The 19,840-nt window shown below is 45.4% G+C and overlaps 1 protein-coding gene and 3 non-coding genes across 12 annotated transcripts in view; 2 read left to right on the top strand and 2 right to left on the bottom strand.

The window, feature by feature from the left end:
- Window positions 1–1,135: 1,135 nt before the first annotated feature.
- Window positions 1,136–1,299, bottom strand: LOC145530754 (U1 spliceosomal RNA). The gene has a single exon (XR_014072054.1). It is a non-coding gene; the product is annotated as a U1 spliceosomal RNA (small nuclear RNA).
- Window positions 1,300–4,076: 2,777 nt separating this feature from the next.
- Window positions 4,077–4,166, top strand: TRNAY-GUA (transfer RNA tyrosine (anticodon GUA)). The gene is given in 2 exon segments: window positions 4,077–4,113; window positions 4,131–4,166. It is a non-coding gene; the product is annotated as a tRNA-Tyr (tRNA).
- Window positions 4,167–11,862: 7,696 nt separating this feature from the next.
- On the top strand, window positions 11,863–12,027 carry LOC145530756 (U1 spliceosomal RNA). The gene has a single exon (XR_014072056.1). It is a non-coding gene; the product is annotated as a U1 spliceosomal RNA (small nuclear RNA).
- Window positions 12,028–13,688: 1,661 nt separating this feature from the next.
- The window catches only part of SNX6 (sorting nexin 6), a 96,652-nt gene continuing 90,500 nt past the window's right edge, over window positions 13,689–19,840 (bottom strand). For all 9 annotated transcript variants that reach the window (XM_081547968.1, XM_081547969.1, XM_081547971.1 and 6 more), the window contains one exon: window positions 13,689–15,381. In XM_081547968.1, coding sequence (XP_081404094.1) covers window positions 15,328–15,381 — 54 coding nt within the window. In that variant the 3' untranslated portion in view covers window positions 13,689–15,327. The remainder of the gene's footprint in view (window positions 15,382–19,840) is intronic.

Genomic DNA, 19,840 nt, shown 5'->3' with positions numbered 1-19,840 from the left:
TTATTTTTTATATAGTGTTCTACCTGTTAATCCCATACTCCTGGTTTATCCACCCACCCAGCTTTGTTTTGGTTTTGTCGTTTGTGATTGTTTTCGTTTATAAGTTGACTTGTTTTTAAGATTCCACATATAAGTGATATAGAAGACTCTTGAGAGTCCCTTAGACTGCGAGGAGATCAAACATATCCTAAATTAAATCAACCCCAAATATTCGTTGGAAAGACTGACGCTGAAGCTTCAATCTTTTCGCCGCCTGATGCATTCGAAAAGACCCCGATACTGAGAAAGATAGAAAGCAGGAGGAAAAAGGGTGACATAGCATTGAAACATGTATATTATCATATGTGAAACAGAACACCATTCCATGTTCGATGCATGAGACAAGGGCTCAGGGCCGGGGCAATGGGATGACCCAGAGGGATGGGATGGGGAGGGAGGTGGGTGGGTGGTCCAGGAAGGGGAACACATGTAAACCCATGGCTGATTCATGTCAATGTATGGCAAAAACTATTACAATATTGTAAAGTAATGAGCCCCCAACTAAATTAAATAAATTTATAAAATAAAAAAAAAAAGAAAAAGGGTGACATAGGATGATGAGATGGTAGGATGACATCACGGACTCAATGGACATGAGTTTGAGCAACTCTGAGAAATAGTGAAGGACAAGTAATCCTGGTTCACTGCAATCCAGGTGATCGCAGAATCTAGCATAATTGAAGCAATCAGTAACTCTACAAATATATTTGTCTCTTTCTGACTTACTGACTGTAACTTACAACACCTACTCCTGTTTCTATATGTAAATGACAAAGCTTTTTTCTCACCGTCTTCATTCAAACAGAAACCTTTACCGCCCGTCCCCAGATATCACGGAATAAAAACGACAGCAACTAGAAAAATAACAAGTACTTACAAATGAAAGAAACAAAAAACAAAAGCAGAAATACAGTTTACAAGAATTTGTTGTTTGTCCATTAAAACATTCCTAAGGTTTTAAAGTACAACACCACCCAACACTAACCTAATAAAGCTTCACAAAACTGAGATCCAAAAAACATAAACACGGGAATTTGCAAACAGTCAACCACGTAGATTATCTAATTTCATCTGTTGTTAAAAAAAACCAAATTATCAGGGGAAAGCGCGAACGCAGTCCCCCACTACCACAAATTATGCAGTCGAGTTTCCCACATTTGGGGAAATCGCAGGGATCAGCACATCCAGAGTGCAATGGATAAGCCTCGCCCTGGGAAAACCACCTTCGTGATCATGGTATCTCTCCTGCCAGGTAAGTATGAGTTGCTTTTCCCCCACCGCCCAGCACCATCGAGCTCGCCCCACTCTGCACGCACGGTCACTTCCCTCGCACCACCTCCGCACACTCAGCCCCTGCTCGTCTCTCGGCCCGGCCTCGCCCACCCGGGGAACAACCTCAGGAACCTCTGCGTGTTCACACGCAGGACGCCGAGGCCCGGGCGGGGCGGGACCAGCAGCCTCTACGCGCCTCTCATCTGCATACGACACGCCCCCGCCGGGATGTCCCGGATGTCATGTTCTTCCACGTGGGGGCGCGGGACCTACTAACCGCACCCGAGACCCGCCGGTGTCTCGTGAGGGGAGCGCGTGGGCGAGCAGCGATCCGTCTAGACCTGGAGTGAGAACCTGGGAAGACACGAGACCGCAGTGCCTCGCAGTTGAGGGGGTGGGTCGTGACTCGGGTCTGGTCTCACCTCCCTTTCACCAAAAAGAAAATAGCCCATTTTTGCCGTCGCCTGTCTGAACTCATTTTCTAGTCATGGAAAGCTCAGGAAAGACTTATTTGCCGATTGGCATTAAGCGCTAAAGCCGCCTTAATAGGAAAGCGTGGTTATGTTTATTCACGGTGTCTCTCTAAATAAAAGTGACGAAAGTGCTTCGGGATATGTAGCCTAACCTAGTGATGCTGGAAGGAAAGCCCGGGGTCCTGTTGCAGAGCGAAAACCAAGTGACAGCGCGAGCGGTCGCCTCCACCGCACCAGGCGGGGGCTCCCGGAGCGCGGGGCTCCGCGTCAGGAGCCCTGGCTCTTGGGCCGCGCCCCCGGCGCCCCGTCCCCTGCCCCAGCGTGCACATTGGACGGCCACCCAGGTGTCCTCTGGCCCTTTCCGATCTGACTCGGTCAAAGAGAAACACAGCAGACCGTAGAGAAAGTGGTGGAAGCAGACTTTATTCATGAGTACTGACAGCAGGGGAGAGAGCTGACCGAGCTCCATTCCGAAATGGGCGAGGGGATCGGAGCGTTTTAAAGGGAGGATGAGAGGGAGGCTCAGAAGAGGCAGCAGTGAAAAACCACAGAGTTGGTCAGTAGAGAGGCAGGCCAGCCGTGTTTGTCAGTTACTGAAGTTAGGATGGGTCGTCGCACAGAAAGTGGGAGACAGAGGCCCTATCCTTCTTGCTTACACTTCAAAGGAATGGCTCCCAGTCTTTGAGAGAGACCCTTTGGGCTCTAAGACAACCATCTTTACAATTGCAAGTCCTGTTAAAAGAATGCTCTAACAAAGGGCAGTTAGGCGACCTTCCTGGCGGTTCAGTGGTTAAGACTCTGAGCTCCCAATGCATGGGGGCAGGGGTTACCTGGCCAGGGATCTAAAATGCAGCATACAGAAGCGAAAGGAAAGAAAGAAAAAACGGAGATCAGGGGCCTGTGTCAGGTGTTAGATTTTTTGAGACAGGATTATATATATTATATATACTTTAGACTCTATTCGCATGTTATTACAAAATATTGAGTATAGTCCTGTGTGCTATACAGTAGGTCCTCTTTATCTGTTTTATATATAGTAGTGTGGATATGTTAATCCCCAATCCTGTCTTCTCCCCACCTTTCCCCTTTCGTAACCATAAGTTTGTTTTCTGTGTCTGGGATCAGACAGACATTTTAATGGGGGTAGAGGTCAAGCCAGGGACAGGACCTTATGCTGCTGAAAGCCAGGTTTGAGTCTGGTCAAGTCTCTTAGTGCAGGAAATGGTTTGGAGGGGTTGCTACCTGCTGAGAGTTCTGTAGTTCTCAACTTAAATGCTCTATTTTGTGACCAAAGAAGATAATTCTGCGCCTCCCCCTGGCCAAACCCTGGCTCGTGGCCCCTTCTTTTATATCCTGATCTCTTTGACAGTACTGGGCACTTTTCCACTCAACAACTATTTATTGAATACCCCGTGGCAGACACTGTTCAGGAATTTGCCAACAAAAAGGCCTCTTGATACTCATATTTTACTTAGAGAAAGGGGTATGGGGTGGGAGAAAATTGACAAGAGGCACAGTAGGTAAATTAATTAGTATGTTAAGTTAGGTATTAAGAGCTATGAAAAAGAAAAAAGAAAAAAAAAAACAAGGAGGAAAAGGGAATGGGGAGTTGCTATCAGGAGGCAGGTTGCTGTGTTGATTTCGGTGGTCAGGGAAGGCTCCCTGGAGAAGGTGACAATGTGAGACTAGAGGGAGGAGGGGGCTAGTCATGGGGCTGTCTGGGAAGAGCATCCCTAGCAAAAGGTCAGCTAGAGCAGTGTCCAGGTGGGACTTTGTCTGGAGAATAGCAGACTGCCCTGAGTACAGAACAAAATTTAAGAGTGGTACTGAAACTGAGAGAGGTGACTGCGTGGGGACAAGAACTGAGGGTCTTGTAGACCTTTGTAAGGGTTCAAGTCTGACTGAACCAGAAGTTTCCAGAAGAGAAGCGGCTTCATCTAAACCCTCCACACCCCACCACACCCCATCCTCCACTCTCCTAGAAAAGGAGAGAAAATCACTCTGGCTGTAAAGGTGGCAGAGCGAAAGCAGGGATATCCATAGGAGACCTGCGGAATGCAGGCAAGAGGATGCTGGCTTTGAAGGGTGGCACAACATGCCACATCAAAAAATACCATTTTATTCAAAGGAGTATTTTGAACTAACGGCACTTAAAGAGCACTTAAACGGCACTTAAACGCTCTCTTCAAAGGGGCTTCCGACCAGCCCGGACGGGCTCACCTCGGGCATCCCAGTGTCATGTTGCGGCCTTTCCAGAAAAAGTGAGGTCCCCGGCCACTTGGTGGCGCGCACCCTTCGATAGCTCAGCTGGTAGAGCGGAGGACTGTAGATCTGATACGTGTGGTCATCCTTAGGTCGCTGGTTCGATTCCGGCTCGAAGGAGGTGCTGGTTGCTTTTGCTCCCCAGTGAAAGGCACCCCCCCCCGCCCCCGGCTCCTCTGCCCCGCCCGACACCCTGAGGCAGCGCAGCGTCCTTCCTCCTTGGCCAGAGGCGGGAAAGCCTTTGGGGGACACCCGCACAGCGCCGCGTTGGCAGTCGCCTGGGGACTCGCCTGCGCCGTCTCCTGCCCGCAGGCCGCACACAGGCCCACAGCGCGTTGGCTTCCGCCGCGGGCCGCGCCCTCTCCACTTTTATTCGCTTTCCCACTCCCGCCCCAGTCCCCGCTCTATGCGCCCAGGCCCACCAAACAGCAGCTGCGCACCAAAAGCCCTGGAGGGAGGCCGACAAGCACCCAGGCCATCACAGGGTCAAGGACAGCAGGGCACCCTTCCTGAAACCCCCTCAATGCCGGCTTAGTCCCCAGCTGCTGCTGCTGCTGCTGCTAAGTCGCTTCAGTCGTGTCCGACTCTGTGCGACCCCATAGACGGCAGCCCACCAGGCTCCGCGGTCCCCGGGATTCTCCAGGCAAGAACACTGGAGTGGGTTGCCATTGCCTTCTCCAGTGCATGAAAGGGAAAAGTGAAAGTGAAGTCGCACAGTCGTGTCAGACTCTTAGCGACCTCATGCTCTGTCCCCCAAAGGAAGGTCACAGTCTCTGTTTCTCCCAGTCAAGTATTTCAACCTCCCAACCTCTGTCTCTCTGTCCCTGTCTTTCATATGGTCTCTGCAGGTGCAGGCGTGGGGAGACAGAAAACCTTCCCAACAATCTTAATCTAGTTGTGGGGCAGAGCTGCCACCCGGAGATCTTCAGAACCACTGCTAATGGAACATTAGTAAATGCGATGGAAACAGAAGACTGAAAAGCAGTTGCTCGTCAGGACTTCCTCTTATTTGCTGTCCTGAGACCACCATGAGAAGACGACTGACTTAGCCTATTGGAGGATGAACTATGGGAGTGAAGATGAAATATGTCTACTGAGGCCCTTAGACCAACCTGCCCCAACTGTCCAACAAGCTGAATGCAACTGCATAAGTGAGCCTACATCAATGCCACAGAACTGCCCAGCTGAGCCCAACTGCAATTGATAACCCAAAGGATGGTGGGCAAATAACATGGTTGCTATTTTTTAAATTAATCACTTTATTTATTTGCCTGAGTCAGGTCTTAATCACCATTGCCTAGCCTTAGTTTCTCTGCAATTCTTAACCACGGGACCAGGGAAGTCACCCACATGGTCACTATTTTAAATTGCTAAGTTTTAGGGTAATTTGTTACACACCAGTAGATGACTGATACACCACCCTAATCAAATAATGAATGTTAGCACCATCAATAACTGAACAAACTGGCTTCACATGCTTCCAATGTGATGCCCACAGGAGGACACTGGATTAACTTGATAAGGCTATCATAATAAAGTACTACAATCTAGGTGGTTTGAAACAACAGAAAATTATTCTTTCACCATTATGGAAGTTAGAAGTTCAAAATCAAGGTGTCAGCAGGACCATGCTCCCTCTGAGATTTGTAGAATCTGTCCTTGCTTCTTCCTAGCTTCTAGAGGTGACAGTCAATCCGTGACTTGCAGCTACAAGTCACTGCAAGACCACCACTACAAGACCACTGCAATCTGTCCTTTGTCATTACATGGCATTATCCTCATATATCTCTGTCCTTACACAGCATTTTCCTCTTATAAGGGCAATAGTCTTACTGGATTGCTGCTGCTGCTAAGTCACTTCAGTTGTGTCCGACTCTGTGCGACCCCATAGATGGCAGCCCACCAGGCTCCCCTGTCCCTGGGATTCTCCAGGCAAGAACACTGGAGTGGGTTGCCATTTCCTTCTCCAATGCATGAAAGTGAAAAGTGAAAAGTGAAAGTGAAAGTGAAGTCGATCAGTCGTGTCCGACTCTTAGCGACCCCATGGACTGCAGCCTACCAGGCTCCTCCGTCCATGGGATTCTCCAGGCAAGAGTACTGGAGTGGGGTGCCATGGCCTTCTCCTCTTACTGGATTAGGGTCCACTTTACTGACCTTTTACTGAAAGAAAGCTGAGGGCCGAAGAATTCATGCTTTTGAACTGTGGTGTTGGAGAAGACTCTTGAGAGTCCCTTGGACTGCAAGATCAAACCAGTCAATCCTAACGGAAATCAGTCCTGAATATTCACTGGAAGGACTGATGCTGAAGCTGAAACTCCAATACTTTGGCCACCTGATTTGAAGAACTGACTCAGAAAAGACCTTGAAGCTGGGCAAGATTGAAGGCAGGAGGAGAAGGGGACGACAGAGGCTGAGATGGTTGGATGGCATCACCAATTCGATGGACGTGAGTTTGAGCAAGCTCTGGGAGTTGGTGATGGACAAGGAAGCCTGGGCTGTTGCAGTCCACGGGGTCACAAAGAGTTGGACACGACTGAGTGACTGGACTGACTTATTGACCTTACCTTAACTTGATTATATCTACAAAGATTCTATTTCCAAATAAGGTCGTGTTCATAGGCACTAGGGATTAGGATATCGTCGTGTGTTGTTTTTTTCCCTGGGGGTGGGGTGGGCCACAGACATAATTCAGCCTGTAAATGGATACAGTCCTGTGGCCACTGCTGAGTTTTCCAAATTTGCTGGCATATTGAGTGCAGCACTTTCACAGCATCACCCTTGAGGATTTGAAATAGCTCAACTGGAATTCCATCACCTCCACTAGCTTTGTTCGTAGTGATGCTTGCTAAGGCCCACTTGACCTCACATTCCAGGATGTCTGGCTCTAGGTGAGTGATCACACCATCGTGATTATCTGGGTCATGAAGATCTTTTTTGTACAGTTCTTCTGTGTATTCTTGCCACCTCTTCTTAATATCTTCTGCTTCTGTTAGGTCCATACCATTTCTGTCCTTTATCGAGCCTATCTTTGCATGAAATGTTCCTTTGGTATCTCTAATTTTCTTGAAGAGGTCTCCCCAATCTGTTGTTTTCCTCTATTTGTTTGCACTGATCGCTGAGGAAGGCTTTCTTATCTCTCCTTGCTATTCTTTGGAACTCTGCATTCAGATGAGAATATCTTTCCTTTTCTCCTTTGCTTTTCACTTCTCTTCTCTTCCCAGCTATCTGTAAGGCCTCCTCAGTCAGCCATTTTGCTTTTTTGCATTTCTTTTCCATGGGGATTTTCTTGATCCCTGTCTCCTGTACAATGTCACAAACCTCTGTCCATAGTTCATCAGGCACTCTGTCTATCAGGTCTAGTCCCTTAAATCTATTTGTCACTTCCACTGTATACTCATAAGGGATTTGATCTAGGTCATACCTGAATGGTCTAGTGGTTTTCCCTACTTTCTTCAATTTAAGTCTGAATTTGGCAATAAGCAGTTCATGATCTGAGCCACAGTCTGCTCCTGGTCTTGTTTTTGCTGACTGTATACAGCTTCTCCATCTTTGGCTGCAAAGAATATAATCAATCTGATTTCGGTGTTGACCATCTGGTGATGACCACGTGTAGAGTCTTCTCTTGTGTTGTTGGAATAGGGTGTTTGCTATTACCAGTCCGTTCTTGTGGCAAAACTCTATTAGCCTTTGCCCTGCTTCATTCTGTACTCCAAGGCCAAACTTGCCTGTTACGCCAGGTGTTTCTTGACTTCCTACTTTTGCATTCCAGTCCCCTATAATGAAAAGGACATCTTTTTTGGGTGTTAGTTCTAGAAGGTCTTGTAGGTCTTCATAGAACCATTCAACTTCAGCTTCTTCGGCGTTACTGGTTGGGGCATAGACTTGGATTACCGTGATATTGAATGGTTTGCCTTGGAAATGAACAGAGATCATTCTGTCGTTTTTGAGATTGCATCCAAGTACTGCATTTCGGACTCTTTTGTTGACCATGATGGCTACTCCATTTCTTCTAAGGGATTCTTGCCCACAGTAGTAGATATAACGGTCATCTGAGTTAAATTCACCCATTCCAGTCCATCTTAGTTCGCTGATTCCTAGAATGTCAACGTTCACTCTTGCCATCTCCTGTTTGACCACTTCCAGTTTGCCTTGATTCATGGACCTAACATTCCAGGTTCCTATGCAGTATTGCTCTTTACAGCATCGGACTTTGCGTCTATCACCAGTCACATCCACAGTTGGGTAGCGTTTTTGCTTTGGCTCCATCCCATCATTCTTTCTGGAGTTATTTCTCCACTGATCTCCATTAGCATATTGGGCACCTACTGACCTGGGGAGTTCATCTTTCAGTGTCCTATCCTTTTGCCTTTTCATACTGTTCATGGGGTTCTCAAGGCAAGAATACTGAAGTGGTTTGCCATGCCCTTCTCCAGTGGACCACAATCTGTCAGACCTCTCCACCATGACCCATCCGTCTTGGGTGGCCCCACATGGCATGGCTTAGTTTCATTGAGATAGACAAGGCTGTGGTCCGTGTGATCAGATTAGCTAGTTTTCTGTAGTTTTAGTTTTAGTGTGTCTGCCCTCTGATGCCCTCTCGCAACACTTACCATCTTACTTGGGTTTCTCTTACTGGAAAAGGTCAGTTTTCATTCCAATCCCAAAGAAAGGCAATGCCAAAGAATGCTCAAACTACCGCACAATTGCACTCATCTCACATGCTAGTGAAGTAATGCTCAAAATTCTCCAAGCCAGGCTTCAGCAATACGTGAACCATGAACTTCCAGATGTTCAAGCTGGTTTTAGAAAAGGCAGAGGAACCAGAGATCAAATTGCCAATATCCGCTGGATCATCGAAAAAGCAAGAGAGTTCCAGAAAAACATCTATTTCTGCTTTATTGACTATGCCAAAGCCTTTGACTGTGTGGATCACAATAAACTGTGGAAAATTCTGAAAGAGATGGGAATACCAGACCATCTGACCTGTCTCTTGAGAAACCTGTATGTAGGTCAGGAAGCAACAGTCAGAACTGGACATGGAACAACAGACTGGTTCCAAATAGGAAAAGGAGTACGTCAAGGCTGTATATTGTCACCCTGCTTATTTAACTTATATGCAGAGTACATCATGAGAAACGCTGGGCTGGAAGAAGCACAAGCTGGAGTCAAGATTGCCGGGAGAAATATCAATAACCTCAGATATGCGGATGACACCACCCTTATGGCAGAAAGTGAAGAAGAACTAAAGAGCCTCTTGATGAAGGTGAAGGAGGAGAGTGAAAAAGTTGGCTTAAAGCTCAACGTTCAGAAAACTAAGATCATGGCATCTGGTCCCATCACTCCATGGGAAATAGATGGGGAAACAGTGGAAACAGTGTCAGACTTTACTTTTTTGGGCTCCAGAATCACTGCTGATGGTGACTGCAGCCATGAAATTAAAAGACGCTTATTACTTGGAAGGAAGGTTATGGCCAACCTAGATAGCATGTTTAAAAGCAGAGACATTACTTTGCCAACAAAAGTCCATCTAGTCAAGGCTATGGTTTTTCCAGTGGTCATGTATGGATGTGAGAGTTGGATGGTGAAGAAAGCTGAGCGCCGCAGAATTGATGCTTTTGAACTGTGGTGTTGGAGAAGACTCTTGAGAGTTTCTTGGACTGCAAGGAGATCCAATCAAATCAATGCATCCTAAAAGAGATCAATCCTGGGTGTTCATTGGAAGGTCTGATGTTGAAGCTGAAACTCCAATACTTTGGCCACCTCATGCGAAGGGTTGACTCATTGGAAAAGACCCTAATGCTGGGTAGGATTGGGGGCGGGAGGAGAAGGGGACGACAGAGGATGAGATGGTTGGATGGCATCACCGACTAGATGGACATGGGTTTGGGTAGACTCTGGGAGTTGGTGATGGACAGAGAGGCCTGGTGTGCTGCAATTCATGGGGTCGCAGAGAGTCGGACACGACTGAGCGACTGAACCGAACTGAACTGAAATGGATACAATATCATTTATATTGTCTACCTGTCAAAAAATATATACTTGAATGTAATTGTGAAGACATACAGGACAACTTAAAAATCAAAGGGCATTCTGCACAATTTTCAAAATTGCCTGCCTAATGAAATAAAAAAGACAGGGCTGGGAGTTATATCAGATTAAAGTAGGTTAAAAAGTCAGGATACATAATGTAACACGTGATTCTGAATTTCCCTTTGCTATTAAGGATTACTGGGAGAATTGAGCAAATGGAATGTCTATAGAATAAATAACGTATCAATGTTAATTTCTTGATTTTTGTCAAGAAACACTAAGGTTAGATAAGAAAATCCTCTATTTTTAGGAAATATACACTAAGAAAGAAAACTTCCTGAGACAACCAATAATCAAAAAGGGTGCTTGGGACTTCCCGGGTGGTCCAGTGGTTAAGACCGTACTTCCACTGCAGGGCGGCGGGGGAGGCGGGGCGGGCGCGCGATTCCATCCCTGTTGGGGAACTAGCATTGCCCCCACCAAACGTCTCGGCAAAAAAAAGAAAAAAAGGGTGCTATAACACATGTTCTAGGATCTTTGAGCAGTCAGGACCTCAGGAACCCTTCCCCAATCTTAAAATCTCCAGTCATGCCTGTCGCCTCGCTTTGCTCCCTAGCACGGACCACCCATGATCGCACAACAGTTCGTTCAATCATTTTGCTCACGTTTGGGGAGGAGTCACTTGATTTCGGAGAAGGCAATGGCACCGCACTCCAGTACTCTTGCATGGAAAATCCCATGGACGGAGGAGCCTGGTAGGCTACAGTCCATGGGGTCGCTAAGAGTAGGACACGACTGAGCGACTTCACTTTCACTTTTCCCTTTCATGCACTGGAGAAACAAATGGCAACCCACTCCAGTATTCTTGCCTGGAGAATCATAGGGACGGCGGAGCCTGGTGAGTTGCCGTCTATGGGGTCGCACAGGGTCGGACACGACTGAAGCGATTTAGCAGTAGCAGTAGCAGCACTTGATTCCGAGAAATAATCTTCACGGACGGAAGAGGAAAAGACAAAGGGCAGCCTAGTCCTTCAGGACGAAAACGTGATATTTGCATGCATTTGCTTTTCAGGGACCATTCAACGCCCGGCCCGGCCCAGACACATCTACCCCTTACAGGGACGCTTTGCCCTGATAGTCTGTTTTTCTTTCGCTGTTGCAAGTTTAGATTACTACAGAATCTAAAGAAATTACAGAATTACTAAAGAAAGATCATGGACGAGAACTAAATTTCATGCTAAATTTATGACGAAACTCTGCTCTTACTATTTAACATCCGATTAACATTCTGTTGCGTGTCAATTTCAGTAAAAGAAGGGTGAAACCAGACCCAAGCCGGGCCCCTCTCTCTCCTCCTCCCGCACCCAGCTCCTCAACTGCGGGGCGCCGAACGCCGAGAGCTCGTCTTCTCTGGTCCGCTCTGCAGGTCACGACTTGTCGCCACGCGCCACGCCCCCCCATCGGAGATGTCGGCGCGTCTCGCGTGGGGTCAGTAGGCTCCGCTGTCCCCATGGCGAAGCAAAGGACTCCGGAGACACCCACGCAGGGGCGTGGCGTATGTAGATGAGCAGGCGCGCAGAGGTTGCTGGTCCTGCTTCACCTGGGCCTGCGCGTCCTGCGTGTGGCCACGCGGAGGCCCCTGGGGTTGGTCTACGGCTGAGCGAGGCCGAGGCGACGGGCGTGCAGGGGCAGAAGGCCCGGAGTGTGCGGAGTCGGCTGAGAAAGTGACCGTGCCTGGAGAATGCAGCGAGCACGAGGGTGCTGGCCGGTGCGTGGGCAAAGACTCATACTTAGCGGGCAGGGGAGATACCATGATCACGAAAGTAGTTTTCTCAGGGCGAGGCTTATCCATTGCACTTAGGATGTGCTGACCCTTGCGATTTCCCCAAACGTGGGAAGCTCGACTGCATTATTTGGGGGTAGTAGGGGACTGCGTTCGCCCTTTCCTCTGGTAGTTGTGAATACAGATAAAAAGGGACTTACTTCGTGTCTGGAGTATGTGTTTCAATGTTTTATACCCAATGGGATTTGTAGCGGTGCTCTTTTGTGTCATTTAAGTTTTCGTTTTCTGCTATAAACTTGCTTTCCGTTAGCTATTGTTGTTGTTCAGTGTCTCAGTCCTGCTGATTCTTTGCCACCCCTGGAACTGCACCATGCCTTCTATCGAAGTTTGCTCAAACTCATATCCATTGAGTCAATGATGCTATCCAACCATCTCATTTTCTGCCGCCCCCTTCTTTTCTTGCTCTCAGTCTTGCCCAGCATCAGGGTCTTTTACAATGGTAGCCAAAGTATTGGAGCTTCAACTTTAGCATCAGTCTTTCCAATGAACATTCCGGGTTGATTTCCTGCAGGCTTGACTGGTTTGATTTCGTTGCTGTCCAAGGGACTCTCAAGAGTTTTCTCCAGCACCATAGTTCCAAAGCCTCAATTTTTTGGCTCTCAGCCTTCTTTATGGTCCAATTCTCACATCTGTGACTGGAAAAACCATAGCTTTCTATATGGACGTTTGTAAGCAAAGTGATGTCTCTGCTTTTTTAATATACTGTCTAGATTTGTCACAGCTTTTCTTCAAGGAGCAAGCATCTTTTAATTTCATGGCTGCAGTCACCAACCACAGAATTTTGGAGTCCAAGAAAATAGTCTGTCACTGTTTTCATTTTTTCCCCCCATCTATTTGCCGTGAAGGGATGGGACCAGATGTCATGATCTTTTGTTTTTTGAATATTGAGTTTTAAGCCAGTGTTTTCACTCTTTTCATCAAGAGGCTCTTTAGTTCTTCACTTTCTGTCATAAGGGTGGTGTCATCTGCATACCTGAGGTTATTGATATTTCTCCTCTACCCATAAGCAGTGAAAAATCAATTTCTTGACAGCTTTCCTTTTACATCCCCATGTGCCCACTGGAAAAAACTCTCATCCAGTTGGAGCCCCACTGGCCCCAGGCAGGCTTGACCCACCTTTTTTTACACTGATTTCGTCTCCTGTCACTTCCTTGCTCAGCACATAAACTCCTAATCCCTCACATCCTTGGTTAGCACCGCAACCAACGATGACTCCCCAAGCCATTTCCACAGACCAGATTGCTCCTCTTCCTCTCAAAGCATAAAGCATCTCCTGAGGGAAACCATTTTGTCCATTGCTGTCCTGTCTCTGCCACTAGATGTCTTCCTCTTGCACCTTTGTGATGATACGTTTTATGAATGCCACAACTCAATCAATAGCAGTGGACCCAGGGTGGGCTATTTTTAACAGGGACTAGCAGTGAGCTATGGAATAAATATTTCAATTGTTCTGGAGGTACAAAATAAATTTTTGCCATATGACTTCAAAGGAGTAACACACATTCTTTCCCAAGACCCTTGGATAGTAATTAACTCATTTATACATGTATTTATTAAGCACGCCTCACCTTCCCACACCCATAATTGTTGCCTCCAGTTTACTCCCATTCTGTCAAGCATTCTAAAATGTAAACCAAAAGGTCAGGGGATGTACTTTCCACTGTACTCCCTTCCTAGAAAAAGGCCACCTTGGTAGAAACAGATTAGTTGATGGCTGTGTAGAAAACTGTGAACTTGCTATTTTGTAGCATTGACACAGCATCTTCACATTTCCAAAGCACTGTACCAACATTTATTAATCCTCACAACACCCCTGTGAGGTAGGTCAGTATATCCCTCATGGTGGAGAAACAGGCAAAGAGCTCAAGTGAACCTTGTGGTCTGAGGCCACAAGGGCAGCTGGTGAAGGGACTGCCCCTGAATCCAGAGGCTGGGGCCCTCCACCCCACGTTCACCCACTGGTGGGCATCACAGGGGCATATTCTCACCAGTGAAGGGGACATGGAGGACAAACCACAATCTCTCAGCCAACACAAACAGGGACAATTCAAACACACCGAGGAACAACAGTAAGAGAGAGAAACACTGAGTGGCACACCAGTGAGGCAAGAGATAGCAGCAGAGGAAGTCTGGAACCATAGTCACTAGCCCTGAGACCCAGGCAGGCGGTCTTCAGAATGGTTTGCAAAAACAATTAGGAATACACCGGAGGGGTGACCAACCCAAATGCCTGTGGTTTCTACATGGGAGACAACTGAGAGTGGAAAAATCCAACCACTCAAGCTAATTTTAAACTAGGAATAACATAATGGTCATTCACATTAGAAAGGTCAATAATATTTGTAAAGTAGCTACTGACATTACCTTAACTTTGTACCCTAACTTTTATTCCAAATATTCCAACTTTTCCCCACTGACAAGTGCTATTCCCTATAGCAGGCCTCTTTCTCTCTACATACCAATCTATACTCTGGCATATGTCTCATGGTTAATTGACTGAGCTAGAGGTGGAATCCTGGAAATCATAACAGACCATAGTCTCTGTTCCAGTTTTAGAAACAGCAGTCTCTAACCTGTCTCTGCCCAATTCCATCTTACACGAAGTGCTCAAAGCACCCAGAGAAGCAGTTCATTCTTTTATAAAGCAGTGAACTTGGTTCCGTATGCCATTTTAAAAGAAATAAAGAAAAGCTAAGACCTGCACTGTAAAAGCATAGTATAGGAGTAGATTATAGCTACTCCAAATTTTAGAGTGATACAATGACCACAGAGTTAAAAACTATCACTGTTATCACTGTTTATTTGACAATAGTTGGTTTAGTCTACAAGTTTAAGGCAAACATACTAATGCATTTGCTTTTCTTCAGAAATCATACTTAGAGTACATAAAGCCTGTCCCAAAACTTCTAAGAAATGTTCATTAATTAAAATAAGTCTGATTAAGATGCTTCACCAGGATACAAGAGTGAACTAAGGTGGTGTATAATGTTTTTTTTTTAAACAAAATTAAAAAAAAAGGTAATGGCAATCCTTATCTTCATTTAAACCATGTATTTTTGAAAGGGTTAAACTTCAGAAATTATTTAAAGGTAAGTAAGACTGGCAGCCAAAAGGAATACTATTCATAAAATAAACACAGTTATAGAGGCTACTTAAAAAAGACAGAACTTTGGACTTCTGAAGAGGAGGAGGGCGCAATGATGGGCAATTGTCCAGGGCACAGGTGCCACCACGCAGCCTGCAGACCCGTGGGTGACACTGATCCATTATTTTCAGAAAAAGGGAGAGGAGATGCACTCTGTCAGCTGTTTCTTTCGTTTCCAGTGAGCAGTAAATGCCTAACAACATTAAGAAAAAATAAAATCTGAAGGAAGGCAGCCCTTTTTAACTGGAAGGCAAGAGTGTGGCTTATGTGTCTCCATTGAGCACTGCCAGGCAGTTCTGCAGCAACTGTAGATTACCCTGAAAAGGAAGGGAACAGAAACAGTGAGGTTCAAATAGTGTGAAAGAGTCTTACTGAAAACACATGGCATTAGAAATCACATTAAGATACCAGAATTGTGAAAATAGTCATTATGTAGAAATAAAGGTTTAAAGACATAAAATTATAGAATCTGTTCCATGCACAGTAATATTTTCCACATACTAGATGCTTCAGTAAGTTTCTCTCTAGACCAATATTAATATTTGGCATGCTCTAGTGAGGGTTACAAATATGCCCTTTTGTATACAGATTAAACTACTGAGCATGTTCCGATTGTAAGGTAGGTTCTTATTCTTTAGCTATTAAAATATACATTAGCTTAGACTTATAGCAGTTTTATAAAAACAGTAAGATCACACAGAAATATTCTACAAAAGTCATACCTAAATGCCCATTTGTAAAACATGTGAACTGGCACCCAAATTTAGGAACATACAAAGGTAAATTTAAGTATATTTATGTTACAGTAATGTATTAACAGGAGTGAAGGAAATCCTTCTCCTTAGAAAGTCAACTAAAATGTATAAAGATGGAATTAGAAAATGACCATTTGGCAATCCGGAGAAGGCAATGGCATCCCACTCCAGTACTCTTGCCTGGAGAATCCCATGGATGGAGGAGCCTGGTGGGCTGCAGTCCATGGGGTCGCTAGGAGTCAGAGACGACTGAGCGACTTCACTTTCACTTTTCACTTTCATGCATTGGAGAAGGAAATGGCAACCCACTCCAGTGTTCTTGCCTGGAGAATCCCAGGGACGGCGGAGCCTGGTGGGCTGCTGTCTATGGGGTGCACAGAGTCGGACACGACTGAAGTGACTTAGCAGCATTTGGCAATCATCACAAATTAACTGACTCAGGCAAAAAGCATGAATGGATGCTATTATGAGACTTAAAATGCCGATACTGTAGCCATTAGCTATGTACAGTTGCATAATTAAAATTTCTGTTAATTAAAATTAAATAAAAACTCAGTCCCTCAGGTGCATTATCCACATTTCAAATGGTCAACAGCCACACGTGACTAATGCCAACCACACCGGACAGTGCTAATGAGAGTACTTCCACCATGGCATGAAGTTCTACTGGTCAGTGCTGGTTGAGTGATGGGGTATTTAACAGTCTCAAGTACCTCCCCACAGAATACCTCTTAATTCCAAAGTATAAAACAGCAACTCAGCCACCGTGAAGCCGGCAGACATCACTTTAAGCAAATGATTGATGTTGTACATTGCCAGTTGGAGAAGGCAATGGCACCCCACTCCAGTACTCTTGCCTGGAAAATCCCATGGACGGAAGAGCCTGGTAGGCTACAGTCCATGGGGTCGCTAAGAGTCGGACACGACTGAGTGACTTCACTTTCACTTTTCCCTTTCATGCACTGGAGAAGGAAATGGCAACCCACTCCAGTATTCTTGCCTGGAGAATCCTAGGGACGGCAGAGCCTGGTGGGCTGCTGTCTATGGGGTCGCACAGAGTCGGACACGACTGAAGCGACTTAGCAGCAGCAGTACATTGCCAGTAAGGCAGCTAACCAACAGCATGTATCTCCTCACGTGCGATGCAATGAGACCATCTGAACATCACTTCTGTGTGGGACACCTGCCCGAGTGCAGAACCCAAACCCAGGAATCAGACAAACCCGAACTGAGGGACATTCTATGGGCCTGTATCCAGTGCTACGAAGCACAAAGACTCAGCAACTTCTCCAGACTGCATACAATCTCTTGAATCTCCTTTTGCCATTAAGGACACTATTGGCACAACTAGGGAAATGTGAATACAGGTCTCTGGGTTAGATAATAGAAGTATGTCGATATTAATTTCTTCGCCTTTATAACTGTACTGAGTATTTTAAGAGAATTACTTGGTTTTAGGAAATTCACAGTGAAACGTGTAAGAGTATAGTATCTGCAACTTATTCATATGGTTTAAGACAAAAATAGGTTTTGTACAGGGGTGTGTGTGTAAAGAGAAACAGGGAAGAAGGGAGAGAAAAGGACAAAACAGATGTGGTAACAGGCACATTTGGGGAATCTGGGTGAAGAGTATTCAGGAATTCTTTGCACTTTCTTTGCAACATTTCTGAAAGTCTAAAACTAAGTGAAAATAAACATTTTTAGATGTTTAAGTTACTGTCAATTTTTGGCCAGTATAACAACAGAACTGTGACAAATGACTCTAAGCCTGCCTATTGTTATGAAATTACCTTACAGCTGCATCCCTCAACAGAACCGCTGAGTCACAAGATTTATGTGCTGCAGGCTGATACCTGCCAAAATGCCCCACAAAAGGTGTACCTTTCTCTGCACCTACAATAGGGTATGTGAGGACTCATGTCACACCCTCACAGTTGGCTCATCACTTTGTTACTGCCCCTATCATACATTCTTTATTTCCTTAATAAAGAATCTGAGCCTATTTTCAAGGACATAAAAGTGTCCTATCAATCGAGTTTTCTGTTATAACTCAAATTCATTTATATGGTAAAGTCATATTTGTCAGTTATAATAAATAAAATCCAAAGTAGCTTCAAACATCTTGCTGTAAATTTAACCATCATCTACTCTTTCTGGAATGGTTTACTTGGATTCTAGGACCAAAATGAGATTTTGTTCAGACTTACAAAATCAGTAAGAAATCTGAGACAACAGAGTTCTCCAACCTCAGCACCCCTGACATTGGGGCTGTGTGAGATCCCCTCTTGTGGGGGTTCTCTGGTGCATCAGAGGATGTCAAGTAGCAACCCTGGCCTCTGGCCTCTAGATTAACCAACCCATCCCGATTGGTGACAACCACAAATGTCTCCAGAAATTACTAAATGTCTTCTGGGGGGCAAAATCACCACCAGTTCAGAACAAATGGACTAGAACAGCTGTGAGAAACTGGAACCCAAAGAACACACCTCAGAAAGAATTTGAAAAAGTACAAAATCTGGAAACTAGAGGCTGACAACAATCTATAGCATGGGTCAGCAAACTTCTTTTTGTGAAGTGCTAAACAGTAAACATTTTAGACTTTCAGAGACATTTGGTCTCTGTTTCAACTACTCAACGTTGCTGCAGCAGTATGAAAGCAATCATAGACAAAGCATAAGTGAATAAGCTTGGCTTATTCAATAAAACTTTATAGGTTACATTTGAGTTTCATATAATTATCATGTCAGGAACTATTATTCTTTTGATCTTTTTATAATCATTTAAAAACATGAATGTTATTTCTGACTCACAGGCTGTACAAAAACAGGTTATAGCTTGTCAGCTCATCCTTCAGTTCAGTTCAGTCGCTCAGTTGTGTCCGATTCTTTGCGACCCCATGAATTGCAGAACGCCAGGCCTCTCTGTCCATCACCAACTCCCGGAGTCTACCCAAACCCATGTCCATCGAGTCGGTGATGCCATCCAACCATCTCATCCTCTGTCGTCCCCTTCTCCTCCCGCCCCCAATCCTACCCAGCATTAGGGTCTTTTCCAATGAGTCAACCCTTCGCATGAGGTGGCCAAAGTATTGGAGCTTCAGCTTCAACATCAGACCTTCCAATGAACACCCAGGATTGATCTCTTTTAGGATGGATTGATTGGATCTCCTTGCAGTCCAAGGGACTCTCAAGAGTCTTCTCCAACACCACAGTTCAAAAGCATCAATTCTGCGGTGCTCAGCTTTCTTCACCGTCCAACTCTCACATCCACACATGACCACTGGAAAAACCATAGCCTTGACTAGACGCACTTTTGTTGGCAAAGTAATGTCTCTGCTTTTAAATATGCTGTCTAGGTTGGCCATAACCTTCCTTCCAAGGAGTAAGCGTCTTTTAATTTCATGGCTGCAATCACCATCAGCAGTGATTCTGGAGCCCAAAAAAATAAAGTCTGACACTGTTTCCACTGTTTTCCCATCTATTTCCCATGAAGTGATGGGACCAGATGCCATGATCTTAGTTTTCTGAACGTTGAGCTTTAAGCCAACTTTTTCACTCTCCTCTTTCATCTTCATCAAGAGGCTCTTTAGTTCTTCTTCACTTTCTGCCATAAGGGTGGTGTCATCCGCATATCTGAGGTTATTGTTATTTCTCCCGGCAATCTTGATTCCAGCTTGTGTTTCTTCCAGCCCAGCATTTCTCATGATGTACTCTGCATATAAGTTAAATAAGCAGGGTAACAATATACAGCTTTGACGTACTCCTTTTCCTATTTGGAACCAGTCTGTTGTTCCATGTCCAGTTCGAACTGTTGCTTCCTGACCTGCATACAGGTTTCTCAAGAGACAGGTCAGATGGTCTGGTATTCCTATCTCTTTCAGAATTTTCCATAGTTTATTGTGATCCACACAGTCAAAGGCTTTGGCATAGTCAATAAAGCAGAAATAGATGTTTTTCTGGAACTCTCTTGCTTTTTCGATGATCCAGCGGATATTGGCAATTTGATCTCTGGTTCCTCTGCC

Source organism: Giraffa tippelskirchi, chromosome 12 (genome assembly GCF_054371585.1).
Source record: "Giraffa tippelskirchi isolate mGirTip1 chromosome 12, T2T-mGirTip1v1.2.pri, whole genome shotgun sequence".
NCBI lineage: Eukaryota > Metazoa > Chordata > Mammalia > Artiodactyla > Giraffidae > Giraffa > Giraffa tippelskirchi.
Note: the sequence above shows the minus strand (reverse complement) of the source record. Positions and strands in the feature narration are given on the sequence as shown.